The 21518-nt window shown below is 53.5% G+C and overlaps 1 protein-coding gene across 1 annotated transcript in view; it reads right to left on the reverse strand.

The window, feature by feature from the left end:
* PLB1 (phospholipase B1) overlaps nucleotides 1-21518 on the reverse strand; it is a 202450-nt gene that overhangs the window by 66487 nt on the left and 114445 nt on the right. The window contains exons 26-29 of the mRNA XM_040347863.1: nucleotides 21363-21421; nucleotides 12816-12889; nucleotides 7050-7093; nucleotides 4488-4596 (exon numbers count right to left, since the gene is read on the reverse strand). Of these exons, the coding sequence (XP_040203797.1) occupies nucleotides 4488-4596; nucleotides 7050-7093; nucleotides 12816-12889; nucleotides 21363-21421 (286 nt within the window). The remainder of the gene's footprint in view (nucleotides 1-4487; nucleotides 4597-7049; nucleotides 7094-12815; nucleotides 12890-21362; nucleotides 21422-21518) is intronic.

The raw sequence follows: 21518 nt of genomic DNA on the forward strand, positions 1-21518 counted from the left end.
CAGAGGGGGCGGAGGAGGACATGGAGGGGGACACAGAGGGGGCGGAGGAGGACATGGAGGGGGACACAGAGGGGGCGGAGGAGGACATGGAGGGGGACACAGAGGGGGCGGAGGGGGACACAGAGGGGGCGGAGGAGGACATGGAGGGGGACACAGAGGGGGCGGAGGGGGACACAGAGGGGGCGGAGGGGGACACAGAGGGGGCGGAGGGGGACACAGAGGGGGCGGAGGGGGACATGGAGGGGGACACAGAGGGGGCGGAGGGGGACACAGAGAGGGCGGAGGAGGACATGGAGGGGGACACAGAGGGGGCGGAGGAGGACATGGAGGGGGACACAGAGGGGGCGGAGGAGGACATGGAGGGGGACACAGAGGGGGCGGAGGAGGACATGGAGGGGGACACAGAGGGGGCGGAGGAGGACATGGAGGGGGACACAGAGGGGGCGGAGGAGGACATGGAGGGGGACACAGAGGGGGCGGAGGAGGACATGAAGGGGGACACAGAGGGGGCGGAGGAGGACATGGAGGGGGACACAGAGGGGGCGGAGGAGGACATGGAGGGGGACACAGAGGGGGCGGAGGAGGACATGGAGGGGGCGGAGGGGGACACAGAGGGGGCGGAGGGGGACACAGAGGGGGCGGAGGAGGACATGGAGGGGGACACAGAGGGGGCGGAGGGGGACACAGAGGGGGCGGGAGGGGGACACAGAGGGGGCGGAGGGGGACATGGAGGGGGACACAGAGGGGGCGGAGGGGGACACAGAGAGGGCGGAGGAGGACATGGAGGGGGACACAGAGGGGGCGGAGGAGGACATGGAGGGGGACACAGAGGGGGCGGAGGAGGACATGGAGGGGGACACAGAGGGGGCGGAGGAGGACATGGAGGGGGACACAGAGGGGGCGGAGGAGGACATGGAGGGGGACACAGAGGGGGCGGAGGAGGACATGGAGGGGGACACAGAGGGGGCGGAGGAGGACATGGAGGGGGACACAGAGGGGGCGGAGGAGGACATGGAGGGGGACACAGAGGGGGCGGAGGGGGACGCGGAGGAGGACATGGAGGGGGACACAGAGGGGGGCGGAGGGGGACACAGAGGGGGTGGAGGGGGACATGGAGGGGGACACAGAGGGGGCGGAGGGGGACATGGAGGGGGACACAGAGGGGGCGGAGGGGGACACAGAGAGGGCGGAGGAGGACATGGAGGGGGACACAGAGGGGACGGAGGAGGACATGGAGGGGGACACAGAGGGGGCGGAGGAGGACATGGAGGGGGACACAGAGGGGGCGGAGGAGGACATGGAGGGGGACACAGAGGGGGGCGGAGGAGGACATGGAGGGGGACACAGAGGGGGCGGAGGAGGACATGGAGGGGGACACAGAGGGGGCGGAGGAGGACATGGAGGGGGACACAGAGGGGGCGGAGGGGGACACAGAGGGGGCGGAGGGGGACACAGAGGGGGCGGAGGAGGACATGGAGGGGGACACAGAGGGGGCGGAGGGGGACACAGAGGGGGCGGAGGGGGACACAGAGGGGGCGGAGGGGGACATGGAGGGGGACACAGAGGGGGCGGAGGGGGACACAGAGAGGGCGGAGGAGGACATGGAGGGGGACACAGAGGGGGCGGAGGAGGACATGGAGGGGGACACAGAGGGGGCGGAGGAGGACATGGAGGGGGACACAGAGGGGGCGGAGGAGGACATGGAGGGGGACACAGAGGGGGCGGAGGAGGACATGGAGGGGGACACAGAGGGGGCGGAGGAGGACATGGAGGGGGACACAGAGGGGGCGGAGGAGGACATGAAGGGGGACACAGAGGGGGCGGAGGAGGACATGGAGGGGACACAGAGGGGGCGGAGGAGGACATGGAGGGGGACACAGAGGGGGCGGAGGAGGACATGGAGGGGGACAGAGAGGGGGCGGAGGAGGACATGGAGGGGGACACAGAGGGGGCGGAGGAGGACATGGAGGGGGACACAGAGCACGGATGGGGGAAGCAGCAGCACGGAGGGGGGACACGGAGCATGGAGGGGGAGAGCAGGACAGAGCACAGCGGCGGCACAGAGGGAGAGCAGAACGGCAGAGGCACGGAGGGGGAGAGCAGAACGGCAGAGGCACGGAGGGGGGACACGGAGCATGGAGGGGGAGAGCAGAACAGAGCACAGCGGCAGCACAGAGAGGGAGAGCAGAACAGAGCACAGCGGCACGGAGGGGGAGAGCAGAACGGCAGAGGCACGGAGGGGGGACACGGAGCATGAAGGGTGGAGAGCAGAATGGAGGACAGCAGCGGCACGGAGGGGGAGAGCAGAACGCTATGCCGATGTAGCGCAGAGAGGCAAGCACTGGATTCACAAAGCCAGCGCTGCCAAATCTGCGCTGGGTTCCCTCGGCGTAAGCCGTCGTAAGTGGAAGTGGGTGTGAGCCATGCTAATGAGGCGTGACCCCATGCAAATGATGGGCCGAGTCTCAGACAGATACGTATAATGAATGGCGCATGCGCCGTCCCGTGGACGCAACCCAGTGCGCATGCTCAGAATCACATCGGAACTACTCCCTAAGATATGACGTATCACTGCCTACGACGTGAACGTAACCTACGCCCAGCCCTATTCACGTACTACGTAAACGACGTAAAATACGACGGCTGTTCCCTGGTCCATACCTTTGCATGAGTTGCGCCTCCTATACGGGGAATAACTTTATGTCGGACATACGACTTACGCAAACCGCGTATAATATGCGCCGGGCGCAAGTACGTTCGTGAATCGGCGTATCTCCCTCATTTGCATATGTGAATAGAAAATCGATGGGAGCGCCACTTGCGGCCAGCGTAAATATGCGCCCAAGATACGCCGGCGTAGGAAAGTTACGTCGGTCGGATGAAGCCTATTTTCAGGCGTATCTTGGTTTCAGAGTCCGGCGCACAGATACGACGGCGCATATTTACACTTACGCGGCGTATCTGTAGATATGTGCTTTGTGAATCCGGGCCAGATTGTTTTATCAGTAATTATTTGTTATTTAGTGATTGAGGTAGTAAATAAATGGCCCCAATCCTCATGTAATACAATTATGTTTTAAAACAAATTTAAATACTATGAGGTAATTGTTGATTTTATTTTTTTAAATTTTCTAACGGATTGTAAACAACTTTGTTTACTATTGATTTTTATGTATTGTATATGCAATAGGGTTGACATTCATTATATTGTATTGATTTTGTATTTATATTTGTGTGATTGTATTGTTGGGTCGATGGTGCAGAAGGTGCATGGGAGGAGCCTGTGATACTTATGTACATGGGAGGAGCCTGTGATACTTATGCACATGGGGGGAGTCTGTGATACTTATGTACATGGGAGGAGCCAGTGATACTTGTGTACATGGGAGGAGCCTGTGATACTTATGTACATGGGAGGAGCCAGTGATACTTGTGTACATGGGAGGAGTCTGTGATACTTATGTACATGGGAGGAGCCTGTGATACTTATGTACATGGGAGGAGCCTGTGATACTTATGTACATGGGAGGAGTCTGTGATACTTATGTACATGGGAGGAGCCTGTGATACTTATGTACATGGGAGGGGCCTGTGATACTTATGTACATGGGAGGAGTCTGTGATACTTATGTACATGGGAGGAGCCTGTGAAATGTATGTACATGGGAGGAGCCTGTGAAATGTGTGTAAATGGGAGGAGCCTGTGAAATGTATGTAAATGGGAGGAGCCTGTGAAATGTATGTAAATGGGAGGAGCCTGTGATACTTGTGTACATGGGAGGAGTCTGTGATATTTATGTACATGGGAGGAGCCTGTGATACTTATGGACATGGGAGGAGCCTGTAATACTTATGTACATGGGAGGAGCCTGTGATACTTATGTACATGGGAGGAGTCTGTGATACTTATGTACATGGGAGGAGCCTGTGATACTTATGTACACGGGAGGAGCCTGTGATACTTATGTACATGGGAGGAGCCTGTGATACTTATGTACATGGGAGGAGCCTGTGATACTTATGTACATAGGAGGAGCCTGTGATACTTATGTACATGGGAGGAGCCTGTGATACTTATGTACATGGGAGGAGCCTGTGATACTTATGGACATGGGAGGAGCCTGTAATACTTATGTACATGGGAGGAGCCTGTGATACTTATGTACATGGGAGGAGTCTGTGATACTTATGTACATGGGAGGAGCCTGCGATACTTATGTACATGGGAGGAGCCTGTGATACTTATGTACATGGGAGGAGCCTGCGATACTTATGTACATGGGAGGAGTCTGTGATACTTATGTACATGGGAGGAGCCTGTGATACTTATGTACATGGGAGGAGCCTGCGATACTTATGTACATGGGAGGAGCCTGCGATCCTTCCTGAACTTCACATAATACTCTTCCCTTTCCCAGGCACATGTAAGAAGCGGAGAAGAATGAACCTTTCCTTTACATCAGTCATTTTTAGGAATAAAGTCTTACAAGGATTTGGCCCCAGGAACGGCTTCATTGAGGAAGGAAAGGGGATCCGTGTTCTTGCCGGTATCTGTAGAATATCCCGTGACAAATGGATTGAACTCAAGAAGAATATCTGTAGAAAAAAGAACATTCTGTAATGATTTCCGGAACCGCAGACCATGCCTGCCATTATCGGCGAGGATCTGATAGACGTGCGCTGTATATATGTTTAATAGACTTCCAATGAGCACCTCTAGTATGACAATAATAAAATTCGATTTGTAACAATCCTTTTACGTTTTCCTTGTAAAATATTTTTCTCTATCCACTGATGCCGCGTACACACGATCGGAACCTTGGTTGGGTTTTCCAATGGAATTCTGCTCTAGCTTGGCTTGCATACCCACGGTCACACAAAAATTCTCTGAACTTTCGACCGCAAAGAAAGCGGTGAGGTAATACACTACGACGAGCCGAGAAAAATTAAGTTCAATGCTTCCGAGCATGCGTCAAATTGTTTCCGAGCATGCGTCAGAATTTTTTGCACGTCGGAATTGCTTACAGACAAAAGGAATTTTCCGACAAGAACTTTTTCCGTCGGAAAAATAGAGAACTGGCTCTCAATCTTTTGCTGGCGGAAATTCCGACAGCAAAAGTCAGATGGAGCCTACACACAGACGGAATTTTTTTGTCAGAATTTCTGATCCTGTATTTAGGCATTAGGTTCACTGTCTATGGGAAGTTACATCAGTCGTCGGGGATGGGGGGGGATACTTTAATGGGGAATCAATAATAAATTCCATAATGTGCCATGTAAAAGGAAAGTAACAAATACAAATGTAACATTCGCCATATTATGAATATAGAACATACAAAAAACTATGGCCCGGATTCACAAAGACTTACGCCGACGTACCTATTGATACGCCGCGTAAGTCCACGGATGCGCCGTCGTATCTTTGCACTTGATTCTGCAAAGGAGATACGCCTGAATTTCGGCTCCATCCGACCGGCGTAAGTCTCCTACGCCGTCGTATCTTGGGCGCATATTTACGCTGGCCGCTAGGGGCGCTTCCATTGATTTATGTGTCGAATATGTAAATGACCTAGATACACCGATTCACGAACGTACTTCCGCCCGTCGCAGTAAGGTACGCCGTTTACGTAAGGCGTACGTCCGGCGTAAAGATAAACCACCAAATAGCTGGTCTAAGTCATGTAGGGTATGGACGTCAGAACTGCCGTCGGATTTTACGTCGTTTGCGTAAGTCGTACGTGAATGGGGCTGGGCGTAGGTTACGTTCACGTCTTATGAATTGAGCCGGCGTATCTTAGGGAGTAAATTTGACGTGATTCTGAGCATGCGCGCGCATGCGCCGTTCGTTCGGCGCTTCATTTACATGGGGTCACGATTCATTTTAATACAACACGCCCACTACCTGCCTACTTTGAATTTGGCGGGCTTACGCCGGCCCATTTATGCTACGCCGCCGTAACTTACAGAGCAAGTGCTTTGTGAATACTGGCCTTGCCTCTCTATGTTACGTCGGCGTATCGCATATGAGATGCGCTACGCCGGCCAAAAGAAGCGCCCTCTATGTGAATCTGGGCCATTGTGGGCAATTGGGCTCTTCCAACCTTGAGGTAGAAGTTTGGTGAAGACCCTTTTCTGTTCCACCATGACTGTGCCCCCCTTGTGTACAAAGCCAGCTTCATAACAAAATGGTTTGACCATTTGAGTGGAGGAACCCGAGTGTCCTGCATAGAGCCCTGACCTCAACCCTACTGAACACCTTCGTGAGCCAGGTCTTCTCATCCAACATCTCACAAATGTAAACAAAAGCCTTTCGAGAAGAGTGGAGGAATTCAAGATCCCCAACCTCAATCCTACTGATCACCTTTGGGTTGAACATCGATTCCTGACCTCCCTAATGCTCTTTTGGCTTTATGGGCAAAAATCCCAACAGATACACTCCAAAAGTCTGTGGGAATCCCTCCCAGTAGAGAGGACCCAGCTCCATACAGCCATGGAGTGACCAGTTTGGTGTGGAGGAACTAAAGTGTCCTGCACAGAGCCCTGACCTCAACCCTACTGATCTCCTTTGGGGTGAATTGGAATGCCATCCAACCTCAGCATCTAACCTCACAAATGGGCACAGATTCCCACAGACACTCTCTAGTATCTTGTGGAAAGTTGTCAGAGAATGCTTTGCAGAAGAACTGGCACATCTGCTAATGCCCAACTAAATTGCAGATTGGCCAATGCAAGTGCCCCTGCAAACGGCCACGAGTGGCTTTGAAGATTAATGTGTAATTTGTGACAGATTCTGGCGCCCAGTTGCCTATTTAAAGTAAATACCACCAAAAGAAATCTCTATTTGTGGGGAAAAAAAGGACACCAATTTTGTTTGGGAGCCACGTCGCACGACCGCGCAATTTTCAGTTAAAGCGACGCAGTGCCGAATCGCAAAACCTGGCCGGGGTCCTTTAGCTGCATTTTGGTCCGGGTCTTAAGTGGTTAATAGGCACCAGAAAGAAAAATAATTAAGCTCTGAAACAATATTATGTGTTTTTTTTAATACTTACTTGGAAGCGTTGTGACGTGATCCAATGTCCCATCCCCTCCAATGCTGAAATATGTACAATCATCAATATCTTTATTAGTACTGTTGTCAAGCCAACGCCAATCAAATAAACGAAACAAAGCGTTTTGGGGTCTTTATAATGCTTATCATTTATTTTCTGTCTACCCCCCTACTACATAGATTCCGTATTTTAGAGAGTGGACCTGTAAACACCTGAACAGTTATAAAAGAAAATACAAGAAGAATTTTTTTTTTAACACCGGTTGGATCCCGGCCACCTTCTGTATCTCACTGGTGGTCAATTTCACCATCAATTACTTCAAATGGCCACCAGGAAGGCTTGGTAGGTGGGAGGTCCAAGCTTGGAACTGAGATGTTGGATCTTCTGAACGTTATGGCGTGAATTCTTCATCGTACGGTGACCCATCCAATTTGAATTGCTGCTAAACACTTGGGGCCAGATTCTCAAAGGCGTTACGACGGCGCAACACCATTAGCGCCGTCGTAACACCTCATCTGGCCCCGGGTATCTATGCGACTGATTCTCAGAATCAGTTTCGCATAGGTACCCATTAGATCTGACAAGCGTAAGGCTGTTACGCTGTCAGATCTTAAAAGTAATTTTTTTTCCCGCCGCTAGGTGTCGCATCGTCGCTTTTCCCCGTCGTCTATGCAAATGAGGTAAGTACGGCGATTCCTGAACATACGCGAGGTCGACGCAGCGAATTAACGTCGTTTGCGTAGCGTACCCGACGCGTAAGGTTGCCCCTGCTAATTAGCAGGCGCAACCAATGTTAACTATGGCCGTCGTTCCCGCGTCCAATTGAATAAAAATTACGTCGTTTGCGTAAGACGTCCGTGAATGGCGCTGGACGCCATTTACGTATACATCTAGGCAAATGACGTCGGGGCGACGTCATTTAGCGCAATGCACGTCGGGTAATTTACCCGACGGAGCATGCGCAGTACGCTCGGCGCGGGAGCGCGCCTAATTTAAATGGTGCCCGCCCCATTTGAATTGGGCGGGCTTGCGCCGAGCAATCTAACGCTACACCGCCGCAAGTTTACAGGTAAGTGTTCTGAGAATCAGGATGTAAACCTGTAGACCTGCGGCGGTGTAACGTAGAGCTCATATATTACGCTGCCCAGGAGCAGCGCGAATGTATGAGAATCTGGGCCTAAGGCCCCATTCACACGAGGCGGACTCTGTCGCTACGGCGTCCGCCTGCTCCCGCCAGCTCAGCGGGAGATCAGTCCGCAGATCTCCGCTGAGCTGGCAGATGACAAAGCTCTTCTCTGCTCACTGAGCGGGGAGGGGCTTGTGCAGCGCCGCTGATTCCTATGGAGCGATCTGATGAAAACGGACAGCATGTCTGTTTTCATCAGATCTCACCCGATCCGATCCGCCATGGATGGATATGGACTGTAACAGGAGTCACTTTTGGGCACAGATTGAGCCAGGAGATGGGGTACACATGTTGGATTGTTTTGGCGTGGACAGTGATTTACAGTATATTCTTTAATGCCTGCAAAGAATATTCTATGACTCATTTCTATGATTAGACCCTGACTAGTGACATGCTAATTGAGTCAGGGCCTGGAAGACATTCCATTGTCCTTGTGTAAAGGTGTTAATCCAGGTCTGCTCCCAGACCTCTAATTATGTATGCTAAATACTGTTTATGTGTGGAATGTACTTGTCGGAGACAGAGCGTCTGTCTGGGGATGGGGATTGGAAGGAGATCATTGTGTGATGGTGTTTTGTTTGTTATGCCGTTAATGAAGGAATGTTTAGTAATTAGCCGTAGTGTGTGATTAGGGGGGTGGAGATTTCATTGTCCCTTTGAATACTTCCATGCCTTGTACTGTATATAAGCTGAGAAGAAACCATTAAAGTTGTCTTCATTTTGAAACCAGTAATGGAGCAAGTCTCGTTATTCTGGGATGTCTGATGTCTGTTGGACGGTTGGAGTGTCAGATGAGCTGTCGTGGATGGGATGGAAGGTCGTAAACGGTGGTGACCGTTGCATGGACGTATCACCATACGTCTGATTTTGGCGGATCGGATCGGGTCGGATGTCAGCGGACATGTCTCCGCTGACATCCGACGCTCCATAGGGATGCATGGAGCGGCCGTTCAGGGGCCTAAGGCTGCATTCACACCTGAGCGTTTTGTAGCCTGAAGCAACAAAACGCTAGAGGGGAAAAAATACATTGGCCCAGATTCAAGAAGCAATTGCGCCCGTGTAACCATACTTTACCAATTGCTTACTTGCTCCGGCGTTGCGAATGCTCCTGATTCAGGAACCTCGTTACACCGACTGCAGCCTAAAATCTGCGCTGCATAAGGCTCTTTTGCCACGCAGATTTTAGGCTGCATTCTTGCGGGGACCGCTAGGGGGCGCTCCCATTGTGATCAGCGTGTAGTATGCAAATTGCATACTACCACTGATTCACAAACTTGCGCGGGCCCTGCGCAACCCAGGTACGGAGCAACTTTAGCTGCCCCTTCTAATAGTAGGGGCAGCCAATGCTAAAGTATAGCCGCCGCTCCCGCGACGTGAAATTTGAATTTCACGTCGTTTGCGTAAGTGATTCGTGAATGCCGCTGGACGCCATTCACGTTCACTTCAAAGCAAATGACGTCCTTGCGACGTCATTTGCAGCAATGCACGTCGGGAAAGTTTTCCGACGGAGCATGCGCTGTACGCTCGGCGCGGGAGTGCGCCTAATTTAAATGATTTCCGCCCCCGGCGGGATCATTTACATTGCGCGCTCTTACGCCGGGCAATTTTGCCGGCGCGCCCTCGCAATTTACGGAGCTACTGCTCCGTGAATCGAGGGTAGCGCAAAATATTTGCGGGGGCGCAGGGCAAAATCGTTGCCCTGCTCCCCCGCAAATATCGCACAAATGTACCTGAATCTGGGCCATTATTCTCTATGGAGATGGTTCACATCTTCACTCCAAAACGCCAGCGCGAATCGGGCTGATTTGGGCGTTTTTGAACGTTTGCATTCCCATAGAAACGCTCAATTCAAGCATCTAGCGCGACAACAAGCGTTTCTACGGGCGTTTTGTCGCTTTAATGTGTTCTGTGAAATAGAATATTCACCCAGGAAGAAGATAAAAAAAATCTACAAACATAGCAACAAATGATGAAAGAGATGATCATTTTTCCTATTGGCTAAAAAAAAAACGACAAAGTTCAAAAACGTCGGACAACGCTGTATGCAAACGCGCGAATACGTGTGCCAAAATGTGTGACAAAACGGCGGAAAAAACGACCGAAAACGCTACGCTCAGGTGTGAATGTGGCCATAAACCCAACAGAGCCTGAACATTGCCAACCGCGTTCCACACACTTTCCATTTTTCAATCATTTTTCTGTAATCACATCCGTAATAAAGATCATCAATGTAACCATTAGTAGAAAATAATAACCAGCGCTACAACGTAACACTTTTATCAGCTTGATTTGAGCTGGTGAGGCAAATACTGCAGCTGATGACTTTTAATAATCGGACACTTACCTGTCCTGGAGTCCAGCGGGGTCGGCACTCCAGCTGATCGGCTCTCGGGTGCCGCCGCCGCCATTACCAGTAAGGGACCCCGGTAGTGAAGTATTACGGCTTCACGCCGGGTCCCTACTGCGTATGCGTGAGGCACCTGCTGCGCTCTCCTACTGGCCTGGCGGCGGGGGGACGGGGACGAAGGAAGGAGGAAGCCAAGCGCTGATGTAATGCATTGCAGCCGTGACTCCCAGAAGTGGGGAAAAGATACCTATCAAAGACAGGTATCCGTCCCCCCCCCCCCCCGAAAGATGCCAAATGTGGCACCGGAGGGGGGAAGAAGACAAATGAGTGGAAGTTCCACTTTTGGGTGGAACTCCCCTTTAACCACTTCCCGACCTCCTCATGTACATTTACGTCGGCAGAATGGCACGGACAGGCACAATCACGTACCTGTACGTCCCTGCCTAGACGTGGGTGGGGGGTCCGATCGGGACCCCCCCCGGTACATGCGGAGGTCGGGTCCACTCGGGGAGCGATCCGGGACGACGGCACGGCTATTTGTTTATAGCCGCTCCGTCGCGATCGCTCCCCGGAGCCAGTGGCATCTTAAGAGCATTATAGGCCCCCGGGCAATACAGTGCACTGGGGCCCTGTCTACACAATCGTGCATGAGAATTTACTGACAAAAATCATGAAATTTACTGGCAGAACCACATTTTTTTTACTGGCACTGCAAAAAAAGTACCTACAATTACAGTTTTACAAATTTCTTCATTGACATGAAGGTTAGGTTACTATAACCCAGCCTGCTCAGAGTTTCCTCTTACATCAGAGTCTGCAGGAGTCCCCCAGAGCCTACAGTTCTGACCCGCTGCTCTCCACCATTTTTTACTGGGGTCGCTGGGCAGCCAATTGGGGCCCCCCCAGGCAAGTGGGGCCCCCGGGCAACTTCCCAGCGTGCCCAATGGAAAAGACAGCCCTGCCCGGAGCTGAAGAACGGGGAGAGCCGTATGTAAACACGGCTTCCCCGTGCTTCACTGTGGCGCTGCAGCGATCGAGTCATCCCCTTTATAGGGAGACTCGATCGATGACGTCAGTCCTACAGCCACACCCCCCTACAGTTGTAAACACACACTAGGTGATCCCTAAATGTTACAGCGCCCCCTGTGGTTAACTCCCAAACTGCAACTGTCATTTTCACAATAAACAATGCAATTTAAATGCATTTTTGCTGTGAAAATGACAATGGTCCCAAAAATGTGTCAAAATTGTCCGAAGTGTCCGCCATAATGTCGCAGTCACGAAAAAAATCGCTGATCGCCGCCATTAGTAGTAAAAAAAAGAAATAAATAAATAAAAAAAAACTATCCCCTATTTTGTAAACGCTATAAATTTTGCGCAAACCAACCGATAAACGATTATTGCGATTTTTTTTACCAAAAATATGTAGAAGAATACGTATCGGCCTAAACTGAGGAGAAAAAAAATGTATATATGTTTTTGGGGGATATTTATTATAGCAAAAAGTAAAAAATATTGCATTTTTTTCAAAATTGTGGCTCTATTTTTGTTTATAGCACAAAAAATAAAAACCGCAGAGGTGATCAAATACCACCAAAAGAAATCTCTATTTGTGGGGAAAAAAAGACGCCAATTTTGTTTGGGAGCCACGTCGCACGACCGCGCAATTGTCTGTTAAAGCGACGCAGTGCCGAATTGTAAAAACCCCTTGGGTCATGTAGCAACATATTGGTCCGGTCCTTAAGTGGTTAAGTGGTTACAATTATGGTCAGTCTCAAGGCGCCCCATTCTAAAATGTAAAAAACTCTTCGAATAGCTTTACATAACGCGGCCACGCCCACACGTAGGACACCCAACGTTGGAGGGGATTTATTCTTCCAAAGAAAATGCACTTTTTCACACGGATACCGACTAGTATTCCTATGTTTCTCTTCTCCCTCAGTCAGCTAATGTCACCCCAGTACTGAGGGGTAGAGAAGGGTCAAACATCCTCCTCATCATCTGATGACGTCATTGGTTGTTAGGATGCCGGTGTCTAGTTATAATGGTGCAGAATGAAAACCCGTGGCTTTGTGTAACTAAAGGGCAGGTTTGGTCCACCTGCTGGCTTGTTATAAAAATTTTCATAAATTTTTAGGCATTTTGCCGCGATCCCCCTGAAGAAGCCTCAAGGCTGACCCATAGTATATACAGAGGATGTCCCATTGTAATGTCTGCATTGTGTTCTGCTCACCTCCAGGATAATCCGCGGTACTGACTGAGAACATCGAGAACGTCTCCTGGGTCGGAGCCGACGCCGTTCCCGGCCTGAAATGAGATAAAAAAAAAAAAATGGCAGAAGGTCGTGGAATACAGAATAATAGATAATATGTAGAGCACAATGAATGTGGTTCCACCCACCGCTGATTACCATCCCGTGGATCCACCCCCTACCCACCCCCGAACACCATCTTGTGGTTCCTCCCCATATCCACCTCCCAACACATCCTGTGGCTCCACCACCTATCCACCTCCGAACACCATCCCGTGGTTCCAACCACTACCCACCTCCGAACACCATCCCGTGGTTCCCCCCGAACCAACCTCCAAACACCATCCCATTGTTCCACCCCCTTCCCACCCATCCCCAAACACCATCCCGTGGTTCCACCCCCTACCCACCCATCCCCGAACGCCATCCCGTGGTTCCACCCCCTAACCACCTCCGAACACATCCCATGGCTCCACCGCCTACCCACCTCCAAACACATCCCGTGGCTCCACCCCCTATCCACCTCCTAACACATCCCTTGGTTCCACCCCCCCATTCCACCTTCGAACACCAACCTGTGGTTCCACCCCCTATCAACCTCCGAACACATCCCTTGGTTCCACCCCCTATCAACCTCCGAACACATCCTGTGGCTCCACCCCCTACCCACCTTCGAACACCATCCCGTGGCTCCACCCCTATCCACCTCCGAACACCATCACGTGGCTCCACCCCTATCCACCTCCGAACACCATCCTGTGGTTCCACCCCCTACCCACCTCCAAACGCCATCCCGTGGTTCCAACCACTACCCACCTCCGAACACCATCCCGTGGTTCCCCCCGAAACCAACCTCCAAACACCATCCCATTGTTCCACCCCCTACCCACCCATCCCCAAACACCATCCCGTGGTTCCACCCCCTAACCACCTCCGAACACATCCCGTGGCTCCACCCCCTATCCACCTCCTAACACATCCCTTGGTTCCACCCCCCCCATTCCACCTCCGAACACCAACCTGTGGTTCCACCCCTATCAACCTCCGAACACATCCCTTGGTTCCACCCCCTATCCACCTCCGAACACATCCCGTGGCTCCACCCCCTACCCACCTCCGAACACCATCCCGTGGTTCCACCTCCGAACACATCCCGTGGCTCCACCCCCTATCCACCTCCGAAAAAAACATCCCGTGGTTCCACCCCCTACCCACCTTCAAACACCATCCCGTGGTTCCAACCACTACCCACCTCCGAACACCATCCCGTGGTTCCCCCCCACCCACCTCCAAACACCATCCCGTGTTTCCACCCCCTACCCACCCATCCCTAAACACCATCCCATGGTTCTACCCCCTACCCACCTCCAAACACCATCCTGTGGTTCCACCCCCTACCCACCTCTAAACACCATCCCGTGGCTCCACCCCCTATCCACCTCCGAACACATCCTGTGGTTCCACCCCCTATCCACCTCCGAACACCATCCTGTGGTTCCACCCCCTACCCACGTCCGAACACCATCCTGTGGTTCCACCCCCTACCCACCTCCGAACACCATCCTGTGGTTCCACCCCCTACCCACCTCCGAACACCATCCCGTGGTTCCACCTCCGAACACATCCCGTGGCTCCACCCCCTATCCACCTCCGAAAAAAACATCCCGTGGTTCCACCCCCTACCCACCTCCAAACACCATCCCGTGGTTCCAACCACTACCCACCTCCGAACACCATCCCGTGGTTCCCCCCCACCCACCTCCAAACACCATCCCGTGTTTCCACCCCCTACCCACCCATCCCTAAACACCATCCCATGGTTCTACCCCCTACCCACCTCCAAACACCATCCTGTGGTTCCACCCCCTACCCACCTCTAAACACCATCCCGTGGCTCCACCCCCTATCCACCTCCGAACACATCCTGTGGTTCCACCCCCTATCCACCTCCGAACACATCCTGTGGTTCCACCCACTACCCACCTCTAAACACATCCCATGGTTCCACCTCCGAACACATCCTGTGGTTCCACCCCCTATCCACCTCCGAACACCATCCCGTGGTTCCACCCCCTACCCACCTCCGAACACATCCTGTGGTTCCACCCCCTATCCACCTCCGAACACATCCTGTGGTTCCACCCACTACCCACCTCTAAACACATCCCATGGTTCCACCTCCGAACACATCCTGTGGTTCCACCCCCTATCCACCTCCGAACACATCCTGTGTTTACACCCCCTATCCACCTCCGAACACCATCACATGGTTCCACCCCCTACCCACCCATCCCCGAACACCATCCCGTAGTTCGACCCCCTACCCACCTCCGAACACCATCCTGTGGTTCCACCCCCTATCAACCTCCGAACACATCCCTTGGTTCCACCCCCTATCAACCTCCGAACACATCCTGTGGCTCCACCCCCTACCCACCTTCGAACACCATCCCGTGGCTCCACCCCTATCCACCTCCGAACACCATCACGTGGCTCCACCCCTATCCACCTCCGAACACCATCCTGTGGTTCCACCCCCTACCCACCTCCAAACGCCATCCCGTGGTTCCAACCACTACCCACCTCCGAACACCATCCCGTGGTTCCCCCCGAAACCAACCTCCAAACACCATCCCATTGTTCCACCCCCTACCCACCCATCCCCAAACACCATCCGGTGGTTCCACCCCCTAACCACCTCCGAACACATCCCGTGGCTCCACCCCCTATCCACCTCCTAACACATCCCTTGGTTCCACCCCCCCCATTCCACCTCCGAACACCAACCTGTGGTTCCACCCCTATCAACCTCCGAACACATCCCTTGGTTCCACCCCCTATCCACCTCCGAACACATCCCGTGGCTCCACCCCCTACCCACCTCCGAACACCATCCCGTGGTTCCACCTCCGAACACATCCCGTGGCTCCACCCCCTATCCACCTCCGAAAAAAACATCCCGTGGTTCCACCCCCTACCCACCTTCAAACACCATCCCGTGGTTCCAACCACTACCCACCTCCGAACACCATCCCGTGGTTCCACCCCCTACCCACCTCTAAACACCATCCCGTGGCTCCACCCCCTATCCACCTCCGAACACATCCTGTGGTTCCACCCCCTATCCACCTCCGAACACCATCCTGTGGTTCCACCCCCTGCCCACGTCCGAACACCATCCTGTGGTTCCACCCCCTACCCACCTCCGAACACCATCCTGTGGTTCCACCCCCTACCCACCTCCGAACACCATCCCGTGGTTCCACCTCCGAACACATCCCGTGGCTCCACCCCCTATCCACCTCCGAAAAAAACATCCCGTGGTTCCACCCCCTACCCACCTCCAAACACCATCCCGTGGTTCCAACCACTACCCACCTCCGAACACCATCCCGTGGTTCCCCCCCACCCACCTCCAAACACCATCCCGTGTTTCCACCCCCTACCCACCCATCCCTAAACACCATCCCATGGTTCTACCCTCACCCACCTCCAAACACCATCCTGTGGTTCCACCCCCTACCCACCTCTAAACACCATCCCGTGGCTCCACCCCCTATCCACCTCCGAACACATCCTGTGGTTCCACCCCCTATCCACCTCCGAACACCATCCTGTGGTTCCACCCCCTACCCACGTCCGAACACCATCCTGTGGTTCCACCCCCTACCCACCTCCGATCACCATCCTGTGGTTCCACCCCCTACCCACCTCCGAACACATCCTGTGGTTCCACCCCCTATCCACCTCCGAACACATCCTGTGGTTCCACCCACTACCCACCTCTAAACACATCCCATGGTTCCACCTCCGAACACATCCTGTGGTTCCACCCCCTATCCACCTCCGAACACCATCCCATGGTTCCACCCCCTACCCACCTCCGAACACATCCTGTGGTTCCACCCCCTATCCACCTCCGAACACATCCTGTGGTTCCACCCACTACCCACCTCTAAACACATCCCATGGTTCCACCTCCGAACACATCCTGTGGTTCCACCCCCTATCCACCTCCGAACACATCCTATGGTTCCACCCCCTATCCACCTCCGAACACATCCTGTGTTTACACCCCCTATCCACCTCCAAACACCATCACATGGTTCCACCCCCTACCCACCCATCCCCGAACACCATCCCGTGGTTCCACCCCCTACCCACCTCTGAACACCATCACATGGTTCCACCCCCTACCCACCCATCCCCGAACACCATCCCGTAGTTCGACCCCCTACCCACCTCCGAACACCATCCTGTGGTTCCACCCCCTATCCACCTCCAAACACCATCACATGGTTCTACCCCCTACCCACCCATCCCCGAACACCATTCCGTGGTTCCACCCCCTAACCACTTCCGAACACATCCCGTGGTTCCACCCCCTATCCACCTCCGAACACATCCTGTGGTTCCACCCCCTACCCACCTCCGAACACCATCACATGGTTCTACCCCCTACCCACCTCCGAACACCATCCTGTGGTTCCACCCCCTAACCACCTCCGAACACATCCCGTGGTTCCAACCACTACCAACCTCCAAACACCATCCCGTGGCTCCAACCACTACCCACCTCCGAACACATCCTGTGGTTCCACCCCCTACCTACATCCGAACACATCCTGTGGTTCCACCCCCTACCTACCTCCGAACACCATCCTGTGGTTTCACTGCTACCATGTCAAGAAATTGGATCTATAGTCCCTTTTCTCCAGGGTCATTGCAAATGACCTTTAAATAAACAACACCCGACAACTGGAGATCTGTTCAGGATCTGATCATCACATGTTTGCAGTAGGGAAGGCTCAGATGCTCTGTCAGGTTTTTATCACTGTCTGTGTCCCCATTGGGGAGATTCTCCCCTTTATTTGCCCCGGTGACCACAGTCACTAAGACTGGAGAATCCAAACATTGTGAGTCGCCATCAGAGCAAGGCAGAGGCGTAACTAGAACCTTCGGGGCCCCTCCCACTGATCCCGGGGGCCTTTAATCCCATCTTAGGATCCTTTATTACAGTCCCGCAGGGGGTCACCGTCCTGCCGTCTTGGGTCCCTCCTACAGTGGGGGAAAGCCTAAGCCCCAGCCGCAAGTGCGAACTTTGAAACTCCACCACTGGCGTCAGTCGTTTTTTTTATTTTTTTTTTTTAACCATTTTATTTATTTATTTATTTATTGTTATAATTGTATTTTCTTATTATTTTTCCGCTGGGGGGCTTTGGAGGAATATCAGAGGTCTAACCAGACCCGTGATGTCTCACTTTTGAGACAGAGAAAGGGATTGAGGACAGATTCATCTCAGCTGCACAGGATGGATGAACAGGAATAGCTCTGTACATAGGTTTCCTGTTCATTCATAAACTGAGGCATAGTAAATACAGTTTACTATGCCTCAGGCAAAGTCAGTGATCGGTAAGGATCGCTGACTTTATTCATGAAGACAATGAAGGGGCCGATGAATCACACGTTTCCTGGCTCCATCCCCTGCTCTCCATCCTGACAGATCTCCAGGGTGGGGGGGAGGGGGCAGGAGCACGAGGCAGCAGGACAGGAAGGTGGTGGGAGTGGCATGTGGAGGAACCAATGCCCTCAATTTCCTTCCTACAGCCGCTGAATATCTGTGGGAGGGAGAGAAGGAGGAGAAGTGGGAATTCAGCGACTACATGGAGGGATCTGTTCCTCTACATGCCCCATCCCCCGAATCCAGGTGTACAGGAGGGCGGCATGGGCCCCCCTGGAGTAGGAGGACGGGTCGCAGTGGCAACCCCTGTGACCCCTGCACCTACGCCCCTGGAGCAAGGGTTGAAGCAAATTCCCTTGACGGGGACACTCATTGCTATGACAACTCTCTTTGAAATTTTACCTTTGGAGGAATTACCTGTCATTTCCTGTTCCATCTTTTGGACAGGAAGTGAAGGGAGATCTCCCTATCAGGACGCAGGCAGACAACAAAAATAACCTGACGGGGGTTTTAAACCTTCCCTGCACTATTAAAAAAACAAAAAACCTGACACTGTAAGTCAGAGATCCAGCCCCAAGCATTGCACAGGGTGGCAACTAGGGATGTCCCGATACCGATACTAGTATCGGTACCCATACCAAGCATTTCCCGAGTACTTGTACTTGGGGAAATGCTCCGATGCTTCACCCGATACCTGGGCAGTCAGGTATCGGGTGGTGGGGGGAGTTACAAGTCTCCCCCCCCCTGATGTCTTCTCCCCGTGCCGTCTTGTTCCCCCCTGATGTCTTCTCCCCGTTCGTGCCGCTCTCCCCCCGTGATGTCTTCTCCCCGTCCGTGCCGCTCTCACCCCCTGTCTTCTCCCCGTCCGTGCCGCTCTCCCCCCGTGATGTCTTCTCCCCGTCCGTGCCGCTCTCACCCCCTGTCTTCTCCCCGTCCGTGCGGCTCTCCCCCCGTGATGTCTTCTCCCTGTCTGTGCCGCTCTCCCCCTGATGTCTTCTCCCCGTCCGTGCCGCTCTCACCCCCTGTCTTCTCCCCGTCCGTGCCGCTCTCCCCCCGTGATGTCTTCTCCCCGTCCGTGCCGCTCTCACCCCCCTGTCTTCTCCCCGTCCGTGCGGCTCTCCCCCCGTGATGTCTTCTCCCTGTCTGTGCCGCTCTCCCCCTGATGTCTTCTCCCCGTCCGTGCCGCTCTCACCCCCTGTCTTCTCCCCGTCCGTGCCGCTCTCCCCCCGTGATGTCTTCTCCCCGTCCGTGCCGCTCTCACCCCCTGTCTTCTCCCCGTCCGTGCGGCTCTCCCCCCGTGATGTCTTCTCCCTGTCTGTGCCGCTCTCCCCCTGATGTCTTCTCCCCGTCCGTGCCGCTCTCACCCCCTGTCTTCTCCCCGTCCGTGCCGCTCTCCCCCCGTGATGTCTTCTCCCTGTCTGTGCCGCTCTCCCCCTGATGTCTTCTCCCCGTCCGTGCCGCTCTCACCCCCTGTCTTCTCCCCGTCCGTGCCGCTCTCCCCCCCTGATGTCTTCTCCCGTCCGTGCCGCTCTCACCCCCTGTCTTCTCCCCGTCCGTGCGGCTCTCCCCCCGTGATGTCTTCTCCCTGTCTGTGCCGCTCTCCCCCTGATGTCTTCTCCCCGTCCGTGCCGCTCTCACCCCCTGTCTTCTCCCCGTCCGTGCCGCTCTCACCCCCTGTCTTCTCCCCGTCCGTGCCGCTCTCCCCCCGTGATGTCTTCTCCCTGTCTGTGCCGCTCTCCCCCGTGATGTCTTCTCCCTGTCCGTGCCGCTCTCCCCCCTGATGTCTTCTCCCGGTCCGTGCCGCTCTCACCCCCTGTCTTCTCCCCGTCCGTGCCGCTCTCCCCCCCTGATGTCTTCTCACCGTCCGTGCCGCTCTCCCCCGTGATGTCTTCTCCCTGTCCGTGCCGCTCTCACCCCCTGTCTTCTCCCCGTCCGTGCCGCTCTCCCCCCCTGATGTCTTCTCCCTGTCCGTGCCGCTCTCCCCCCTGATGTCTTCTCACCGTCCGTGCCGCTCTCACCCCCTGTCTTCTCCCCGTCCGTGCCGCTCTCCCCCGTGATGTCTTCTCCCCGCCCGTGCCGCTGTCCCCCGTGATGTGTTCCCCCCCTCCGTGCCGTCTTCTCCCCCTCCATGCCGCTCCCCCTCCGTGCCACTCTCCCCCGTGATGTGTTCTCCCCCTCCGTGCCGTCTTCTCCCCCTCCATGCCGCTCCCCCTCCGTGCCGCTCTCCCCCCTTCAATATGTCAGGATGGAGGGCGGAGGTAGGAGCCGCTAAACCCGGCTCCTACCTTTTCCAAATGGACAGAGTCGGTGATCACTGACTCTGTCCATTCATATGACTGAAACATCGTAACCTGTGATTACGATGCTTCAGTTTATGAATGGAGAGAAGCATCTCTATTCATTTCCGCTGAGGCTGCAGAGAAAGGGACTGGGGAATCTGTGTCCTTAGTTCCTTTCTCTGTCTTAAAGGGGAGATTTCAGGGGTCTGTCAAGACCCCTGATATCTCACCAAAGCCCCCCCCCCCCAACAGGGCTAATTAGAAAAAAAAATTGTTTTTGCAATAAATAATTAAAAAAATAAAATGTAAATAATAATAATAATAATAATAATAATAACAATAATAATAATAATAAAAAATAAAAAAAACACACTGACAATCCACTACCCCCCCCCCCTCTAAAAAAAGAAAAAAAATAGTAAAAAAAATAAATTGTGTAAGGAAAAAAAAAATACTTGAAAGAAAGTATCGGTACTTGTACTCGGTCTCAAAAAAGTGGCAACGCTTACTCCCGAAACTGTATCAGTAGAGGAGGAGCATCAACACCCAAGGGCGGGGCTACAGAACATCTTTTACTTTCCTCTTTTCCATAACATGGGGGGGGGGGGGGTTGTAGTCCTCAGAGAGAACAATGAGAACTTATAAGAGTTAGTACAGGAAATGACCAGCCCATTAGATTTTTGGCAGGATCAACAGGTATAAAGGGATCAAAAAAAAAGAAGAAGATCTTCCTTCTACAGAGCAGCTCATTGGCCCACCTGCCCATTTCAAATGATTATTAATTCTTACCGTCAGCGAATCGCCGAGTGCTGCAACCACAGTGATGTCTGCCGGCCGCAGCGCGTGAACTGAAAGGAAAGATTTGAGTTTATTACTTTCTCATATAGAATATAAATCAGAATCTTGGAATCCGAGGACGGTGACAGCGGGCGGAGGGGATTATTT

This window comes from Rana temporaria, chromosome 4, assembly GCF_905171775.1.
Source record: "Rana temporaria chromosome 4, aRanTem1.1, whole genome shotgun sequence".
NCBI classification, from domain to species: Eukaryota; Metazoa; Chordata; class Amphibia; order Anura; family Ranidae; genus Rana; species Rana temporaria.